At 43.9% G+C, this 20,550-nt stretch overlaps 1 protein-coding gene across 2 annotated transcripts in view; it reads left to right on the top strand.

The window, feature by feature from the left end:
- Positions 1–20,550, top strand: part of PLOD2 (procollagen-lysine,2-oxoglutarate 5-dioxygenase 2) — a 357,685-nt gene that overhangs the window by 87,927 nt on the left and 249,208 nt on the right. For both annotated transcript variants that reach the window (XM_085634099.1, XM_085634100.1), the window contains exon 2: positions 19,236–19,327. In XM_085634099.1, the coding sequence (XP_085490225.1) occupies positions 19,236–19,327 (92 nt within the window). The remainder of the gene's footprint in view (positions 1–19,235; positions 19,328–20,550) is intronic.

Here is a 20,550-nt window from a genome sequence, read left to right as displayed (position 1 = left end):
AGCCTAACTATGCATGTTGTAGGGCGCTTTTACTTTGCACACATTACTAAATATCAGGCTTGTGTTTGGGACACATTGTATTTTCACACATAGCACGTGTTTTTGTGTTTTGTTTTTTCCCTGGGATTTAGTTGGAACAGCATAGGCAAGGTCAAACAACATTGCTCCTTGTTATTCCCTCTGGTCAGACACTAGCCCCTAGACATGACAAAGGAACAAAGCTGCTGTATTTGAACATAAATATCTTGTCATTTAACCCCGGACGAGTCGTTCTAAATCATCACAGACAGAACAAAGGTCCAGAGACACAAGGGCTGCTTAGACTGAGATGTAGAGCAACCATCTATGTAAGTAAAAGGTATGGGGTCAGCAACTAAGCTCAGAGATCTATAATCTATAATCACTTAGCTTTTGTAGTGCAAATCTTGCAGATAATATGATGGCTTTTTATTGTATATGGTCTGCTAATCATGCTAATGACATTACTGTCTAGCATTTGTTTCATAGTTGTGGTGTAGTTATTGCAAAATAGAGCACAATAATTTAAATATTATAAACTTTCTTCGTATCTCATTTCTATTTTATTGTGGACAAGTACGAGTGAGAGAACGAAAGGGGGTGTCCTGCTACTGCGATCCCTGAGAGGGTTTAGAGGGTTGTGTTCTAGGGTGCCTGATCACTTGTCCCTCTAGAAAGGTTAGGAGGGCAAGTGAGGCACTATGAGCTAGTTGGACTGGGGCCCAAGGATACGGCTGTGGTATGGTGACTCAGTCCCTACATGCTGATGCTCTATGGCCCCAAGCATGGTTCTGTTCCTGGGCAGAATCCCTGCAACAATACTTATTTACATTACACAGGTTTTCCGTTTCATACACATAGAGACAGACAGATTTGACCAGAAGCGCACATATTTTGTTCAAATGATGATGACATGATTTGAAACCATAGTCCAAATTTGCTAAGTTTCTCATAACACAGCACAGCACCCAAAGTTGCAGCATTATGTGAAAGGGAGATTGCAGAACAGTGTGTCTTTCGACACACACACAGCCTTGCACCATGGTTTTATACTGGAACTGAACTCTTCCAGTACAAAATACAATGATTTGACATAGTTTAACACTTTTCTCACATTGCATGTGTACTGGACAATGAAGAACATGTGTAAAGTAGGAAAAGTTTTGAGAAAAGTTAAAATTTCTCAAACTTTAGTCCTGTTTTGAGGAGGTGTAAATTGTTGTCACAAATTCCTGTCTGGCAATGCTAATAGATCGAGGTTTTACTTAAAAACCCATGTTCCATGGGACAGCCCAAGTACCACACAACGAATAGCCCCGTGATGCAAAGTACCGCATAGTGCTACTTTGCGTTATTTTAGGCTACTTTCTAACACAAACCTGAAACAGCGATAGAGAATAAATCCTAATTCAACAGTTTGTGCAAATTATGCATCAGGTTGATGATGCAAATCTGGTGCAAAGTGTTAGCAAACTTCCTCTCATGTTTTGGATTCCAGAGCCTGCTCATCTGCTCCTAGGTAAGGTAGCTTAAGAATCATTTGCTTTTCCTTCAAAAGAGGACGGCACGACCAGTCCTGATATATCTCTAGCAATATGTCGGAGGAATGAGGAGGGAAGTCTTTAAAACAAAACAGCAATACATGAGGTATTTGTATAAAAAACAGTGTAAAGCAAGTTATGTCAGGTGCTGGGTTGAATCTTTTGAAGAAAAAGGTAAACACATTCCATGCTCCCAGCTGAGCCAAATGGGTGTGCTGCATGAACGCATGTGCCTTTTGGTGTCAGCCCAGGACATATTCAAAGGTAAAGAAATGCAAAACAGTAGTACTTCACAGAAAGGAAGCAATCGGATAGTATTTATTTCAGCTTGCCTTCCTAGCAGTGTGTTTCATGAGGGAGGCCCTCCTCACAGGCATGGAACTATTGGCAATTTAACCCGTTCCGTGCTCATGACGGAACCACTCCGTCATGAGCCACGGGTGCCGTGTGCTCATGACGGAGTGGTTCCGTCATGCTGCGGCCGTTGGCGGCCGCTCCTCCCACGCGGCGCTAATTCCCCGCCTGTGCGGGCGATTAGCGCAGTGGGCGGAGTCGTGACGGAACCACTCCGCCATGAGCACAGCTCGCCCTTGACTCATGACGGAGTGGTTCCGTCATGAGCACAGCGGCGCCGCACTGCCCCCAACCCCCCCCAGCGCCGCGGCGGAATTCGTACAGAATGCTAACCAATCCATAGCCGTCCCTCTGCCTTCTACCAACACAACTGAAGGTGATGCCTTAGCAGAAGCAGCAAGTATTGGGGCTGCACAACTTGGCTAAAAAGCATTGTCAATGCTTTCAATCCAGTGAATACATGCGGTTGTATGAGTGCATCCCTTTCCAACCCTCAGCAACGCCTGTATTACACTTCTATGGCTTCTCAGTCCCAGATGCTTCATACCTTGCAAAACTGCATTTCTATTTCGGCCCCCGCATTCAGTCTGCCCAGGCACCTGGATCTGGAATGGCCATTGCAGAGAAGTTTTAAGCAGTGGGGGCTCCTCCGCCTTATAGGAGAGTCTCTCCACTGCTTTTAAGCAGTGTGACTAAAGGAAAAATAAAATCATAATAACTGAATGCTATTATCATTTTATGTGTTCCAGCTGCTTTACGAGCGGGCAGGGCTGCTCTGCTGTCAGAGCATGGGAGGAGTGGTGGGCACACTGAAGCATGAAGGACGCTTTGACAAACAGCCCAGCGCACTTTCCATATTTTCCATCCAGGCGGCATTACAGCCTGGGTGGACAACTGGTCTAGGCCCCCAGTCCCCGTCTGAGCAACGAACCGCAGTGCTCAGACCAATCACAACGCTGCATTGCAGCATTGTGATTGGTTAGGGGAGACTGGGTGTGCTTCCTGGTTCCTGTTCTAACGCAGAGGAGACACGGAGCAGAGACACTGGACGCAGCAATAAGGTAAATGGTTTTTATTTTTTTACATTCCTCTTCCTCCTCCCCAGCCCCCGCCTGCGCCCCTGTTTTTAAAGCAAGGGCAAAGTGGGTTTTGGCCCATGGACGTAGCCTTTCAGGGGCCCCCTGGTAGAACCAGCTGTGTTCTGCAGAGTCTTGCCCTGATGGCATTGAATGATTATTAAACAGATTGTTTTAAATCCCACTTTCCTTTGCTTTATTTTCATTGTGTGGGATATGTGTGTCTATTATATTTTGCAGAGAAATGTTGTGTTTATGTTTCATGCAACATCCATAAAATAGTTTCATTTAGATGAAATCAGGACCTCAAATATGAAAAATGGGAGGGTGTCACAGATAATTTGCAATAACATTAGTGAGCAGCTGCTGTGTCACAATATTGAAAACACACATCGCTATCCCTGAATATTGCAATGTGTACAATTGTGTCTGTGCACTGTCAGTGACTCAGCTAAAGAGGGCATGCAAGAGCTGAAATAGGATTATAAATTCAAAACTGTTCCTTACAGGGGCCCCCACAATATGCTTGGCCCAGGGCCCTCAAAATCTTTTAGATGTCCCCGGGCCATGTCGTTTTCTTATCTGGGATGACAGGAGAGGGAGGTGTTCAGAACAATCTGCCCCTCGTGCCAGTTTCTTCTCTTTTAATAGACTCTAGAGCTGAAAGCATGCTTGCGACGCCCTCCCTCAACCCCTCTTTCACAAGTTCCAGCCACTATAAACTCTGCGGCCTTCAAACCAGAGCCAGCACTTTTTTTTTTAAAGTCCTATTCATTTTTAAAAACATACCAAGCCCAGTTTGAGGTGGCATACTAATCTGCAAAAGTAAACTGTAAAATAAAGGCACTACAAATACAACCTCAAGAAGTTAAAAATGAACAAGAAATAACACCAAAAGCAAAGCAAGTGCTGTGGGCCTCAAAATGTCAGTTTTACGGATGTATGACGTTACAACGCATGCTGTTACAACGCATGCTGTTACAACGAAAGTTTTACAACGCGAGTGCATTGACAACGCTGGACATTACAACGCAAGTCTTTACATCGACTTGCACTAGATGGCGTGCTAACATTAAAAAAGTGTAATTTACTATTCCAACTCCAGTCCACGTAACAGTAGGGAAGGTGTTGGGATAGTAAACTACACTATTTTTAATGTTAGCACGCCATCTAGTGCAAGTCGATGTAAAGACTTGCGTTGTAATGTTCTGCGTTGTCAATGCACTCGCGTTGTAACAGTTTCGTTGTAATGGTAGTGCGTTGTAAAAGTTGCGTTGTAAAGGTTGTTCCCCCCGTTTTACATTACACCTATTAACCGTGGAATGACACCTCCATCCATCCAGGGGTGATCTCGAGCACCCTTCTCCCCTCAGGGATGTGAGTGTTATCTTAGGCCTGGTGGGCAATGCCACTTTGAAGACCTCACACTACTACCAACAACTTCCATAACAGGCACTGGCAAAGACATTGGCAAAACAATCGGTCTTGCCTATACAAGTATATTTTTAGCCACGTTGTACAGAAGCGTGGCTGCTATGTAGCTTGGCTCGTAGCGCTATGACGCAGTCTGCGTGTTGATAGCTCCTAAAAACCTTTTAGTCACATTACAATGAACATTTATTCGCTCTCCGTATGTTTTCAAGACACGAGCTCTATTTCCCTCTTTTTCCTTGACTTTTTATGTTACATGTTACTGTAATTCATGCTGAAAAATATAATTTGCCGAACATCGTTTTCCTACACCCACCCCGTTTGCTCTTCATACCCTCAAGATCCCAGCCTAAAACTGAATATAGAATAGACTGTCAACTTTAAAAGAATAATGGCAGAAGCAGCAGAACATCCTGTTCCTACATTTTCCATGGAAGTCACAAACATCTGTGGGTTTGAGCGTTGGCCAGCTCGCTGAGATATACTTTCCTTATTAAGTATAGTTTGATGTGATTGCAAGACTGCTGTGACCTTAGTGGTACTTCTGTTTTTTCAAGCTGGTGATGTCTGGTCACAAATTTTAATTAAAAACACATTTTTATTTGCCTCCAAAAAGAAAAACTCCGAATGGGCTCTGCTTCTCATATGAGGCACTAAATCAGTGCATGAATTTAGGTTTTGAGCCCATAGTTCTTCCAAACCCAGAGGTTCTCTGCTGGAAGTGTAATTTGTAGAGTTCAAAGTGATAATGTTTCACAGGGGAATGTATGTGGGTTTGAAATTCAGTCTAGTATGACCTAACTTTTTCTGTGGAAAATGGAAGTCATAACTCCTAAGCCACAAAGGATATGCGGTCACTCTGAAATTCTGATAAATTGGACAAATGCACTCGTGAATTGGTCCATTTTTTTGTTACCGTGACTGTTTCCACCACACATAGGATTTCCACTTTAAAAATGGAGCAGCGATAAAAACACCACCTGGGAATTTTTTTTCTCTTAAAGATATTTGTTAAAATTAATTAATTTATTTACTTATAGTCAGGGCCTCTAGAATTATGCAATTCTCCCGCTGTGGCATTTTTCTGCAAAATTACATATTTGCTGCACTTGCTACATAATCCAGCATCTTCTGCATAATGCAAAGATTTTCAAAAAATATTTGTTTGTAGCTCAAACACATGTAAAGTTACTAGAAACGATATCACGCGTGTTGCCGCGCGGTGGCTGGCCTTTTGTTGCACATAGCCTCACATTACGCCACATAATTTGCCAACATTACAGGCTCCAAAAGGAGTGGGAGCAGTGTAAAAGATTCTACAAAGAGTCCCACCTATCACGGCTTTAAGTTGGATGAAAAACCTGGGGGCTCTCTCAAAGGGGCGTGGCCAATGTAATTAAGGGCGTGGCTAAAAAAATCTGTCTTTAGCATGGTGTGCTGTCTGACTTGTATTTTGCTGTTTCTGTCACTGCATCCAGATATATGATAAAACAAGTAATATCATACCTACAAGAAGTCAGGACTATTGGCTTTGTCAATGGTTGTTAGTTGCATAAGATAAATTAGCAGCAGCTATAGCTTGTTATATATAATATTGAAAAAGCTTTCACTTAAAGCCCTGGTGACACCACGACAATGTTGCTGCTCCTGCATTTCAAAATGAGAAGGAAAATCCAGAAAGAAAATGACTCTCTTTAAAGGATTTACCTTCTCCTACAATGCTCACCTGGCATGACGTCATGCCGTAACTACTCCACTATGGAGAAGTGAGCAGTGTGAGCACGCGCACATTGATGTGCCTGCTGTCACTGCAGTCCGGAAAAAACACAGACCGCCTGTGCCAGGGCACAAAACAGAGTCCATTTGGGACGAGGCCCCCCTTTAAAAAACTGCCAGTGCTCAGCACCGGCGAGACCCGGCACACTTAAAGCCCTGCCGCCTAGTAGCTGGAAAATATGTCAGTATTCCTACAGGAAGGTATCAGAAATTGTAGCGATTACGTATGATGAACCAGCAGGACACCTCAGAGATTCGACTGCCAGCCTCTGAAACATGCAGCGATCTGCATTTTACATCTTAGAACCCCAGCAAAGTTATTGCAGCCTTCCTTCCTACGGGAGGTAGGGAAAATGATACCACTCTATTCTGTAATATTGACTGTTATTATTTGCAGTGCTTAGTCGCTCTATGTAAGAAACAAGTTGTGGTAACTGGGAACATTTACAAATGCTCTAGCTAAAGTTATTACAGGCATCCACATGCAGCAAAAGTGGAAAACGGTGCTCGTTTACACTTTCCATGGTGTTTCATGCTGTATTCTTTTCTAACGTTCCTTTGCGCCCTGTTTTTTAAATGAAATATTGTTGTTATGCATGTAAAATGGGGGAAAACAACATTGCTGAAACTATATAAACAAACTGGTTTGTTCTAATGAAGTTTAATTCCTGAGCTAATGGTAACCCATTCCCAGGAGCAAGCAGGCATGCATGAAATCACATTTTATACACAGAGTTCACTTGACAGCAACATCTGTGCACTAGCCGAGAGTCTCGTCACAAGCATGCCAAATGTAAACAGTTCCACGACCACACAATCTACGTCAGGAAGTGGGGCGCGCGCACAGTCTGTGCAACATCTTTCACCACGTTACTTATCTAACGAAAGTCACAGGCCGTACATTCGCATTTGATAAATACATTAAACATGCTGCTTATCCGGCATGTCTCAGCTTCGGTAGCTAAAAAAGATGTTCTGGAAAAGGGTGTCATTTTAGATGCACGAAAATGATGTTCGTACAATTAACAATATGTAAATGAATGAAGATATAAGTAAAACGTAAAGGAAGAGTTAGAGCTGTACCGGTGTCATACGGTTGCAAGTTTATATATTAATATTTTGTCCAATACAGTTGGGAAGAACCCAAAGAAAGACGTTTTGCCTCGGGAACCATATTTTGGACTTCAGGCTTCCTGCTTGGATGTGTGCCCAGAACCATTGCTTGATTTAGTAGCACCTAATGACCTAGTTTTCCTAATTGTAATCTTCTTTACTCTGAGTTCTAATCATCCTCACAACAGTCATTACTCTGTTAGTCCACACCTTGAGAGAGGCAACCATTATCCGCCTTCATAAATTAAATGATTTCTTCCCTCAGAGTATAAAGCTTCTTTTTTTTCTTCTCCTTTTGGTAGGTCTTGCCTACTAGACAGTTTTAGCTGTCAGTAGGCAAAGCCTCTTGTGAAGCATGCCAAATTCTTTGACCATGTCAGTGATCTGCTTCTCTCCCTGCGCAGCTCCACCTGGTAGCTGCTGCCCCTTGCATGTTCACTGACACTTTTTGGTGGGTGGTTCAAGACCCTCCCCCATCCACAGGCTCCCGCCTGCTCCTCATCCCTGGTGGTCTAGTGGGGATCACCTTTGCTCTGCTGCTGGTGTTCCTTCTGTCCTTGTGCTACTGCCTCTTTTTACCCCCTGCCTTCTTTTAACTCTTTTTTACTTTTTCTCTTTTTCCCCCTTTTGCAATTTCATTTTCACATTTCACTGTCTACAGACCTCCTGACCCCTGCCAGCCCTTCATCAACACCATCATCGACCTCATCGCACCTCAGGCTCTTGCATCTACCAATTATATCCTACTCGGCAATCTTAATTTCCACCTGGACAACTCCAACGACCAGAACACTGCATCCCTTCTGGAGAACCTCACCAACATCGGACTCAAGCAGCTAGTCACCTCTCTGACCCATGCAGCAGGACACATGCTCGACCTTGGCTTCTCCTCCAGCGAAAACATCACTTACAGCCACACCTCCGAACTCCTCTGGACCGACCACCACTGTGTTAATTTGGTAATTCACCAAACCCACCGTACACCACTGCACCCATTGCCCCCCGCCGCTACTGGAACAAGATTACCGAAGAACATCTCAGTGCCTCCCTCAGCACAAACAGCCAACCGGCATCCATAGATGCCAATACCTCAGCATGTAACCTCCACCGATGGATCGCCAACTGTTCCAATGCGCTGGTGCCCCTCAAGAAAGCACCTGGCAAACAACACTCAAAGAAAGCCAGTTGGTTCACTACTGCCCTCCATGAGTCCAGACGCACCTGTTGATGGCTTGAGAAGAGATGGAGGAACAACAAAACCCTGGAAACCCAAGTAGCCTTCAAAGCTGCCGTGACCTCACACCACAACCTCCTTAAAAACCACAAAGAAAATGACCCGCCAAGACAGAATCAACGCCATCGCACACAACAGCAAAGAACTCATCGCCATCCTCAAGGAGTTTGCCAAACCAACAGCGAGACCATAGAAGTCCCACTCTCCCACGACCTCTGCAACAATCTCAGCACCTACTTCCACCACTTCCACCACTTGTGGAGAAGTGTGGCTCAATGGTTAGAGCGGCAGACCCTGATGCAGAGGTCTGGCCAGGACCAGGGTTCAATTCCCGCCTCGGCGGGTCTTGGGCTTAATTTCCCCGGACCCGATAATTCTCGCCTTGGTGCCTATTCTAATCATGGGTCTCACTCTGCAACTCTGGGCAATAGCTTGCTTAATCTCCACAACGGCCCCAAAAGCGCTAGGATGCCTGGCTTTCACCTTGGGGGTGCCCAGGAGTGGGCACCTCACAGGGAAAGGCCAGGAAGGGTTCCACAGCGGTATGTGCACAGCGCCTGAGACACCCTTTCGGGGGTGTGCGGAGTGCTATATAAATGCACTACAGTTACATTTACATTTCCACTACAAGATCAAGCAGATCCACAACAGCTTTGACACCCAAGGCCAGTCCATCACTCCTGCCACCACCTCACACGACGACAACACCCCCCAACAGATCCTGCTCAACTGGACCCCGCTCACCACAGACGACACTCTAAGCATTCATTCCAGAGCCCCCTTGGACCTCTGCCTGCACCACATCTCTCACAGAGCCACCATTGTTCCCGAACTATGCTGCACCATCAATTGCTCCATCGACACCACAACCTTCCCTGACAACTGGAAACATGCCGAGATCAACCCCCTGCTGAAGAAAAAGTCAGCCGACTCAACAGACCTCAAGAATTTCTGCCCATCTCCCTGCGTCCCTTCCCAGCCAAATTCATCGAGAAGGCCATCAACTCCTAACTCTCCGAGTTCATTAAAGCCAACCACTTCCTGGACTCCTCTCAATCCGGCTTCCAAAGCAACCATATCACTGAGACTACCCTCCTCGCCACCACCGATGACATCCGCTCCCTCCTCGACCGGGGAGAAATAACAGCCCTCATCCTTCTGGACCTCTCTGGTGCCTTCGACACTAGTCTCCCACCGCACCCTAAGCACGAGACTCCACGACACCGGCATCTGTAACAAAGCCCTGGACTGGATCCGTTCCTTTTTTCACCAGTGGAACAAAGTGAGTCAGACTAACACTGTTCCTCTCAGAACCCACGGAGATCATCTGCGGAGTTCTCCAGGGCTCTTCCCTGAGCCCCACCCTCTTCAACGTCTACATGGCCCCGCTCACTGCCACAGTCAGGAACCATGGACTCAACATCGTCTCCTACGCCGATGACACCCAGCTGATCATCACCAACGAGCCCACAATTGCCAGAAACAACTTCCACGACAGAATGAAAGCCATCGCCACCTGGATGAGAGACAGTTGCCTCATGCTCAACTCGACCAAAGTCCTCATCCTGGGGCCTAACTCCTCCATTTCGGAAGACTCCTGGTGGCCCACTGTATTCGGAACCCCCTACACCCACGGACCACGCAAGAAATCTCAGAATCATACTAGACTCCTCGCTCACCATGAACTGCCAGATCAAAACAGTCTCCTCATCATGCTTTCACACTCCTTGCCTGCTTCGAAAAACCTTCAGATGGATCCCCACTATGACCAGAAAGACAGTCACCCACGCACTTATCAGCAGCAGACTCGACTACGGCAACACACTCTATGCAGGCGTCACCCAGAAATTTCTCAGGAAACTTCAGAACTTTCAAAACGCCGCAGCCAGACTGGTCCTCAACATCCCCTGCCGCAGCCACATCTCTGAACATCTATGCGAACTCCACTAGCTCCCAGTCAACAAAAGAGTCCACTTCAAGCTCCTCACACACGCCTACAAAGCCCTTCATGTCGCCGGACCATCTTACCAGAACCACTGCCTCTGATTTCACATACCCGCCAGACACCTCTTGCCACCGTCCGTCGTATCCACAAGACCAGGACCGGTGGAAGATCCTTTTGCTACCTCATCACCAAAACCTGGAACACCCTGCCTCTCCACCTCAGGCTAACCCCGTCACTGACCCAATTCAGGAAGGATCGCAAGACTTGGCTATTTGACTGATCTGCAGCGCCCAGTTGGACCTGCAGCCCCCACACCCCCAGCACCTAGAGACCCTCAAGGGTGAGTAGTTGCGTTTACCAAGTACTGATTGATTGATTTATACTTACAGTGGGCTCAGAGGCTCCCATCACTTACCATTGGCTTGGTTTACTGTAACTCATTTGCTTGTTTCTTGCCTTCCTCTACTCACATTTACCTGGGAACATCCATTCAGGAGCACCCACATATCCATGTCCCCACCGCCTTTTCAACCTCGGAAGCAAGGATATCAGCCGCTAACTCACCACCATCCTCAAATGCATCCAACGCCACAGCCACCCTTCCCGACGCACGGAAACATGCAGAAGTCAGGTCTCTTCTCAAGAAACCCTCTAAAGACCCAGGCGAACTTCAGAACTTCCACCCCATCCTGCTGCTCCCTTTCCCCGCTAAAGTCCTCAAGAAGGTCATCAACCAGCAGCTCATAGAACACCTGGAGGGAAACAACCTGCTCGACTCCTACCAATCTGGTTTCCACACCAACCACAGCACTGCCCTGATTGCTGCCACTGTCTCCCTCCTCCTTCCATAATAAAGTTACTTTGAAGGTCTCTCGGAAACTGGCAACCCTTCCTCACTTTTGAGTACCCATGAGTACCATTAAGCTGGGTAATAATCAAGTCTATCATTCAGAGCCAAGATTCCCCAAAGAGTGAACATGCGCACTACAAATACAAGTGTCATGCTATGTTATACCCACCTTCACAGTTGAGGGTGAAAGGATGGGAACTGCCACTGTCCCTACGGTGTGGAAACTACTCCTTCTCTATCAGAACCCTTTCCTTCCTATGTGTCTGTCAAAAAGTACTGTAAAACTTTTCTGTTCAGCTATCTGCTCTGTAGATTTTGATCGCCTTTTGACTCTTCTCTTGAATTGTCTTTCGTTTCTTTTTCTTATTCATTGATTGTGCCTAGGGGAGAGTTGGTTCACAGTTTGAACTTTAATAGTTCTTAAGTAACCATTAAGCTGGTTTATTTTATTGGCACAGTTCACCATTGTTCTTATCCAGCGCTCGGCATTTCTCATTAGCAATTTTTTTTTATTCCTCTGAATAAGGAGGACACGTATTTACACGTAAGTAGCAGAGAATGTGGCTAGAGTTCAAATACGAAACAAAGTAAGAGAGTCTTGACTTTAATATGCTCATTATTCCGGGCAGTGGGCCAGGACTGGCACTTCCTTTCAGAAGCTTGCGACTAGTTGAGCAAGCTCTGGAAAGAAAGAAACTGCACTTGAGCAAAATGTATACAAGAATGTTCTCAGAGCCGTAACGGGAATGAAGCTGTCTGAGATACTCTTTAAACATTTTGGGTTTGATATTTATTAATTTCTTTAGCAGGGTTCATAAAGTGACATTTTTTTCCCTTGAAAAGAAACGCAGTGTTCGAGGCTGCCTTGAATTAGTTGCTTCTCAATAATTTCTATTGAACTTTGGCCTGGATTACTAGGCAACCAGATGTCATGGCTAAAGTGGAACATTTTAAAATGCTCTGCAGATTTAGAAGTAATTTGAAATTGGCAGTTAAAAACTGATATCCTTAGATGACTCGTGAGAACAGCACAAATATAGCAGATGAAATCAAGTATAGACCATTGTTTTCCTCAATTCGTGCACTGGTATGTGCTGACAAAAAGAAAGGAAAAAGGCAAAGCGATACACTATTGTCTACCATATCACTTCACCTATTAGAAATAAAGATACATTTTAATAACTCCAACCATCCAATTAATATTACATTTTTGATTTTTGTGTATGTTTTGCTTGTAAAATGCATTTGTCAGAATTTTTATATTTGTTAGACACATGATTGTTTCTGTAATTTTGTGTGTTGTTTCGAGGTCCAAATCATTGAATTACTTAGTCCAGTGTCTCCATATTTCAGTGGAGGACTTTTGGACCTGGCTCTTTTTGCAGGGTTATCCCTAAACTTTTTGCCTTCCTCCTGTATTTTGTATGACCTGTTTTTGTTGGTTTTAGGACTCTGGGCACTTTACCACTGCTAAACAATGCTAACGTTCATATGCTCCTTGTATAATTTGTATGTGTAATTGGTCTATCCATGATTGGCATATGTGATTTACAAATAAGTCCCTAGTAAAATGCACCAGTTGTTCCCAGGCACTGATTGTGCCACCCACACGAGTAGCCCTGAAAACATGTCTCAGAGCTGCCACTGCATTGTCTGTGTGTGCAGTTTTAAACTGCCATTTCAACCTGGCAAGAGCACCCACTTGCCAGGCCCAAACCTTGGCCTAAACTAGTTTATCATTGGAGCTGCCTTGTAACATCTTACAAGAGTATCTTCCAATCGGGAATAGTTAATGATTTGGAGTTTGAGGGTCTCTGATCTCACAATTTAAAAATACATCTTTGGTGAAGTTCGTTTTAGAAGGTGGGCATTTTCTTTCTTTACCATTCTGTGCCTCTGGGTGTCAATAGAATCCATGTCTGAGGGAGGATGACAGTTGGGCTGTTTGTGCATTCTCTCAAGACAGTCACACAAAGCTGAGGTGTGTTTTGCATATTCTGATGACCCATCACCAGGCTGATGGGTCTTCCTGAGTTAGAGTGGTGGTAGGAGTTGTCACTGGCACATGATTAGGGGTGTGCCTGTCCTCACACAAAGCTGTCCTCAACCGCCTGTAGTGTGTCTGGAGCCAGGTAAGAGAAAGGCAGGGTCTTGTGCACCACAATACTTTCCTTTGAAGTTTGCCTACTTCAAAGACAGAAAGGGATATAAGTATTGGACCTCTGACACCCCCAAAATCAGAACACATCTGGACTAAGGACATTCTGCTCAAAGAAGAGCTAGATGCTGTAGGAGGGACTGCCACTCTGCCTGTTGCTTTGTTGGGCTGGCCTGCTGCTTGCTGTATTTGTCCTGAGAGAGAAAGGACTGGACTTTGCTTTCTGAATCCTGCTTCCAAGTTTCTCCAAGTGCTTGTGCATGCTTCCCTCCCTTGGGGTGTGAGAGTTGAGTTTTTAGAGCACATATTTAGGGCTTGGTAAGCAGATGCTCAGTTGTTTAAATGATGGCTAAATACTGGGTGATCTGTTAGATGTTAATTGAGATTGATCGTTTGTTGCATCGCACTTGGATGTTGGGGCTCCTGTTTCATTTATTGACATATTAACTGGAAAAAACTGTTGTAGTGTAGTGTGAGATAGTTGTGAATTTGTGGTTCACGTGCAATTTAGTGCACGGGGGAAGGGAATCAGACTTCATTCGGTGACAGAGCAAAATGTGTCACTTTCCACGTTTTGCAAGTAAACTGGTATATTGTTACTTTTTTCCTCACTATTTAGCTATTGTTTTCAAACGTATTTGAAGAATGCTACTTTCAAAGTATTGTCCAGTTTCAAGTTATTCGCCCTGCTGATGGTGTGTGGACGCCAAGCTTAGCCCGTACTGCGATTGCGCTATTCGTTAGACCTACTTGAGAGCCTACACTAGAGTGCTGGCAACCATTTCTGCTTTACGAGCTGTAGCCATCTCGAAGTCAAGAAAAACTTTGTGAGTGAGAGAGCGCTGGTTACCAGGCCCAAAACTAATTAATCCATCCGCCTACCGAGCGTAGAATCAGCCTAGCAACACAGACAGCTCATGTAGTATTTTATCACAGCAGTAACACATGTAGACTAAGCAGCCAATCAGCACACTGAATGTTTGTGCACGTACTAGGATTGGTTAAAGAGGAGAAATGTTCCACCCATCTGATGGTGTGTGGAGTTTCCAGTGACCCGACTTTGGGTGGATCCGATTTATTTACAGTACCCCGAGCAGCGAGGCAGTTGTCAGATGGGCAGTTCGTACTAAGGAAACTGAAGTTTTTGTGGTGTTTTTTTTCTGCCCTTAAAAACACACATTGCATGAGGTTAACTCACTAACTTCCAGCAGGCCAATGTAACAAGCATTTGCAATGCAGTAGGTCTCCCATTTGTGAGAGTTTGAGCTATTGGCATTGTAAATGACAAACCTTTTATCTATGTGTTGGTTTTGAAAACAGATAAATAAAAGTCACCAATAGCTTAAAATCTTGCAAATGCGAGACCAATTGTATTGCAAATGCTTGTTCTAAACTGGTGTGGTGTCCTCTTGTTGTGTTTTCACTGTGTTACTGTTTGTGTATGTACAAATGCTTTACGCATTGCCTCTGAGATAAGCCTGACTGCTTATGCCAAGCTACCAAAGGGGTCAGCAGGGGTTATTTTAGCTGTGTAATCCCCTTACCCTGACTAGAGTAAGGGTCCCTACTTGCAGGGCCGACTCTAGGGCGGTGCAATCGGTGCTACCTCACTGGGTGCTGACTATGGAAGGGCACAGTGTTTTCAAGTACAATACAGTTTTAAAAGCACCTGCTGCAACAGTAGTTGCCTCTAGCAATTTTCAGGCAACCATAAAAATGTCAAGATAATTCTGGAGATTGATGGATCTCCTGCAGAGAGGTCAGAGTTTTGTCTGAGGAAGTTTTGACTCTTCATAATGTAGCGCAGGAGGTTAAAATGCCTGATGCAAAGCAGGTGAACCATGCAGATCACAACGTGCATACAAGGATAATAGGCCCATAGGTTACTGCTTCTGTGAGAGAGACACTTTTGTAATTTGCAATATATAAGTTTAAATCCTAATATAGAACTGTAAGCAATTAACTATCATCAAAGAACTGCATGCAAACTGGAAGGTATAGATTAGAGCGTTATTATTTTTCCTCCCAATCTCATTATCCTATTGTTGCAAAAAGGTTTCACTTGGGTAGAAATCAATTCTTCAGACCAAGCACTTTAAAACTATACTGTCTACCAGTATGGATGACTTGTGACTCCTACACCTTGTAGTCCTCTGTCTGAAGTAACATTTCCTATACATTTATTTACACACATTATTCATTGTCTCTGTGTAATGTGTATGCGATGTAAAGTGCTTAACACCTTACACTGGTATGAGTGGTGCTATTAAACAAAGGAAATGCATGTGAGAGAGGGAGGTTATGGAGACCTGAGGGGTACTGTTAAAGTGTGGTATTGAGGGTGGAGGTGGTTATTGGGGGCACCAACAAACATAGTTGCACCAGGCGCCACCAACGCTAAAGCCAGCCCTGCCTTCTTGGACAGGGTGAAAGCCTCTACCAATTAGAGATCCTCTTTCGAACAAGGCCTCAGAAGTCAAAGGAGTAAGAACCTCTGATTTAGTTTGCCATACATACCATGCTATCACTGTGACTTAAACATTATCTCTTTAGTTTTCTCTCTCTGTGCTCTCTATCTCTTTATTTATCTCTCACTCTCACCCCATGTCTAGATAGTCCCATGTATGGGATCTAAGAAGGTGACATAAATAGAAAATGAGGCCAGTTGGAGCATCTAACTGTTGTCTTCTGGTGACTTAGGATAGCCAGCTTGCTATGTAGACAATGAGCATTTCGTCAAAAGTAAGGCTTTTCTTTTGTTGGTGGAATTGCGACTCTCAATAGAGGGTCAGGAGTTGAACATATAATTAAAAAAATATCATGGACAAAGATAGCTGCAAACACACTCTTACCAACTGTACATGTTTTGAATGACTTATTGTATTTCTACTTTTTGAAACCTAAAACAATATTTAAATGAAATAAGAAGTGTAGTGGGTTAGAGAGCTGCCAAGCAGCATCACCACACCACTGGCTTGTAATGCATGAGGTGGTGAAGTCATTTTCCTGCGTGCAGTGACTTCATTTGAGCCTCCATGCAACCAGAAAGCAATGAAAGTGCTCCATGTACCCTTTTCTAAGATTGGCAAAGGCATTGTTAGGAAAGTTCTTTAATACTGCGGGCGCAATATATTGGAAGCCCAGTATACTGCAAGTAAACCTTTCCATCGAATGAGCCATTTGATATTGTTACTTCCATACACATGATTTCGATCACTACTGTATCCGTCCTACCCTAAATGTGAAGCGCTCTGATACCTGCCTGGGTCATGTTCGCGCCATGCACATATATGTAACAAATATTCTTTTCCCACTCTTGTATCCCACCTACCCTAATTGTGAAGCGCTCTGATACCCACCTGGGCCATGTTCGCGCTATACAAAACTTTATAAATAAAATAAATCATGTCTTGTCTGATTCAGTTTTCCCCAAAATTACAGTTTTATGATGTTAACTGCATTGTTACTTACTGTATTTACTCTATTGTGTTGGCATGACTAAATCATAGTGTGGCAGAGCTATGGGGGTATGCGAGAGTCAGAACACTACAGTAGCTGAGAACAATTTCTTAAGAGTTCTGCAGGAGCTTGGACCTGGCACCCCTCTAGTGGCACTCTACGCAGAGCTAATGTTTACACCAATTCCAGAAATGATAGCCCCAGGCCACTGTTTATCTGGAAACCCTAGATGTTACTGTCAGTGGTACCTGCCGAGGCCACATGTGGTCATCCCATTTACAGACAATGTAAACGAGATGCAGATGGTGCCCCTTTGGGAAGGCACTGGCAGAGTCAGGCAGGGTACTGCAGATCTGATTGAAGATCTATAGTATGAACATATGCAGTTAAACAAATGCCCGGTGCTGAAGCCAGGTTCCATTACGAGCAACTACTTCAGCAGCATCTATGCCCCCCCCAGCTCTGAATATCTGGATGTGTGGCATCCCGATGTGAAGCGAACACTGTACATAAAATTCCACCTGGGTATTTTCGCGAGGAAGGATTATCTCATACAAACTCATATTCTCGCTCTTAGATTTGACCATTGTGATTGTAGCTTTAGAGGGATAGACAACTTAGCCCATTTTATTCTGTTTGGCAACAACTATGATTTTGCACAGCGGCAATGATTTTACCCCTTTTCAAACACTTCTGGGTTAGATGTATTCAATCACCCATGGCTCTGTGCACTAAATCAGAGGACTTGCATGTGGTCAGTTCTGTAGCATCATTTCTACAGGTTACGTGGCCTCACCTGAGAGAGCTGCCTACTACATAAGGTACCAGCTTACCCTGTTAGCCTTTGTGGGTTTGCACATATTCCAGGATGTAACATGCTGCTAGCTCTTGCTTAAATTGCATGGATCCCCAATACCCCCATGCACTTGCACTTTCTCGCATTAGGTGTGCTGTAGATTGTTTATACCACAAAGGAATACAGCTTCTTAATGTTTTTATTTATGTTATTTAATTTTTTGTGATGTATATGTTTTTCCTGCTGAAAGCCTCTGATTGGATTGTATATGTTTATTGCCTTATTGTATCTGATGAGTTTGTTGATTCACCTTTGGATTCGAATGTAGTGTTATTCGCTATTTAGTGGATTGCTCTGCATATGTTTTTTATCTGTTGCAAGTATTAGTATGATAAATATTTTTGAATTGTTGTTTCAAATTATTGTAAGGCTGACACCTGAAATAATAAATAAATGAATTGGTTAATGTGCGCATTGTCTCAACCATGAACCACCTCAGTGAAGATAGTTGAACTGTAGAAGAAACCATTTAAACCAACCAGATCAATAGCATTGAATCAAAGTATCACTTTTATTAGATGATGGGCACCTTTACTTGGTGTATTGTTAACAATGCACGTGGATTGCTGGAAAACAACCCGGCGTAGTAAAAAATTTGGGTGTCATATTGTACTAGATCTTGAAATGGAAAATATTGGAAAATGTTAATTCAAGTATTATTGTACTTTCATAATCCAACAAGTTCTTTTGGGGTGAAGATAATTGTAACAAAGTTGAAACTGTGGATTTATGGAGTACATTTTGGAAGTATTAAGTCATTTGGAATCGAATAAAGGAATTAGAAAGAACTGACAGGCTTTCCATTGATATAAACTGTGTGGTGTGTCACACCAATCAAGAAGGGATTCTGTGTATTGAATGTGTTTTTTAATCCAAAGCAGTCGTGGTTCCAAAATATATTCATAAACTGATTTAAAGTACATCACCAAAACATTCTTCTTTTGATTCCGAAGATAAGCCCCAGGAAGTGATATTAATATTCCATATTTTCTGTAGACGCCTTAAAAACACTCTCTCCACTTTACCACGACCACGATCCCTTTCTTAATCCTTTTCATGAATTTGCCTAATCTGAGAATAAATCCATCCAGGAAACTGTGCTGCTATCCTGGTCCATGCCTTGCAAAGGAATTTGCAACATGCTAATGTTTGTAAGATGGTTAATCGTAGTCTTTCCGCCAATTGGAAAAAGGGTTTTTTTGGAATGTATTTCTCACTTGAAATCGTATTCTGTCATCCTATTTAGAAAGCCATGCAGGCCCTTCAAAATTATTGAGTAATCCTAATATGTCTGCTTTTTATTTAAAGAGGTCATCTGAGCTTCCAAAATAGCCACTTTTTGTTATCCCTTTTTAAAGTGAGGGCTGATTGTATGTCTTGGTCCAGCTGTAAAACTAATCTCCAATATTTTGTTTATTTTGTAGAAAAGCTATTCATTGTAACCGTGGCAACAAAAGAGACGGATGGTTTTCACCGCTTTATGCAGTCTGCAAAATACTTCAACTACACTGTGAAGGTAAGAATGACAACAGAGCTCAGGCTGCATTGAGGAAAAGGATGTATAGGTGTATTGGTACCATCTCATCTGCTTTATTTTATCTTTTGCTGTCAAATTCACTTCTCCTATCAATTCAGCTTATGCTCTGCGCATCCATGCCACCTGCTCTCACCACCGCCCATCCACCCTCTCCCTGAAAAGCCACCCATGCACCACCTCGTCTACTGGCTGAATCTTCTACTCCCAGTCCCCCGCGCAAAGTCTCCTCCCCCACCCCTCCTAATGCCTCTTCCAATCCCAGACACCCTGAAACTTCGGTTTTGCCTCCAGAAAAAATCTTCCCCTCCTCTTCCACCTCAGCAGCCCAGCTTGATTTATATATCGCACCTGAATCGTCTCAGTTCTCCTACCACAGCAGGCTGGATACTAAATTAGCCTCTACCCCAGACTCCGAAGAGACCCATCATACTCCACTCCCCACCACATACTCAAATGTTTCTCAGCCAATCCCTTAACTAGCCTATAAAGAACTCAAAATCAACACTATCTTGAATGAAATTTCGCCACTATGTATGGATGCAAAGATTAGCCACAACATCACGCATCCATGGCGAGCACCGATCCTGCCACAAATATAAACTCTGACCCCACATCCTTCACCCCTAGGAAGACCACCCCTTACACTCATCACCACCTCAAACCTAGATGCACCACAACTGGAATGTTGCAGCAGGAAGCCAAAATTCTGAGCAACACATATGGCAGAGCTTCTACTTGCCCAAGATGCTGCACAATTCTGGTCATCCTTGGCACAAGGAGTACCCTGAACACCACTCACCCTCCCAGGCCACCTGCCCAACTAACTACCATCCAACCCAGTCAGACTAGTCCAAGATCATCGCCTAAGCTTTGCTGCATGCTACTAAACTGTCGAACAGCAGTCAAACATGCTACTGGCATAGCTTAAACTATCCTATGACTCAAAATTGACATCTGCTTTCTAATTGAAACCTCCCTGAATGACCACTCATCCCCTTTCACCAATCTCCTCACCCCTCTGGGCTTCTCAATCATTTATTATGAACACAAGGATCACATTGGCAGGGCATTAGCCAGCTTTAAACAAAAAGATCTGTGCTCAACTCCCTTCCACAACACTAAATTCCCTGCAATTGAATATTTAGGAGTTCAGCTTGCCTCCAAAGGCCCCAAAACCATCAAATATCATGTCATCTATCATA

This window comes from Triturus cristatus, chromosome 11 (genome assembly GCF_964204655.1).
Source record: "Triturus cristatus chromosome 11, aTriCri1.1, whole genome shotgun sequence".
In the NCBI taxonomy this organism is placed as follows: Eukaryota; Metazoa; Chordata; class Amphibia; order Caudata; family Salamandridae; genus Triturus; species Triturus cristatus.
The sequence above is the reverse complement of the archived record's forward strand: the minus strand, read 5'-3'. Positions and strand labels throughout refer to the sequence as shown.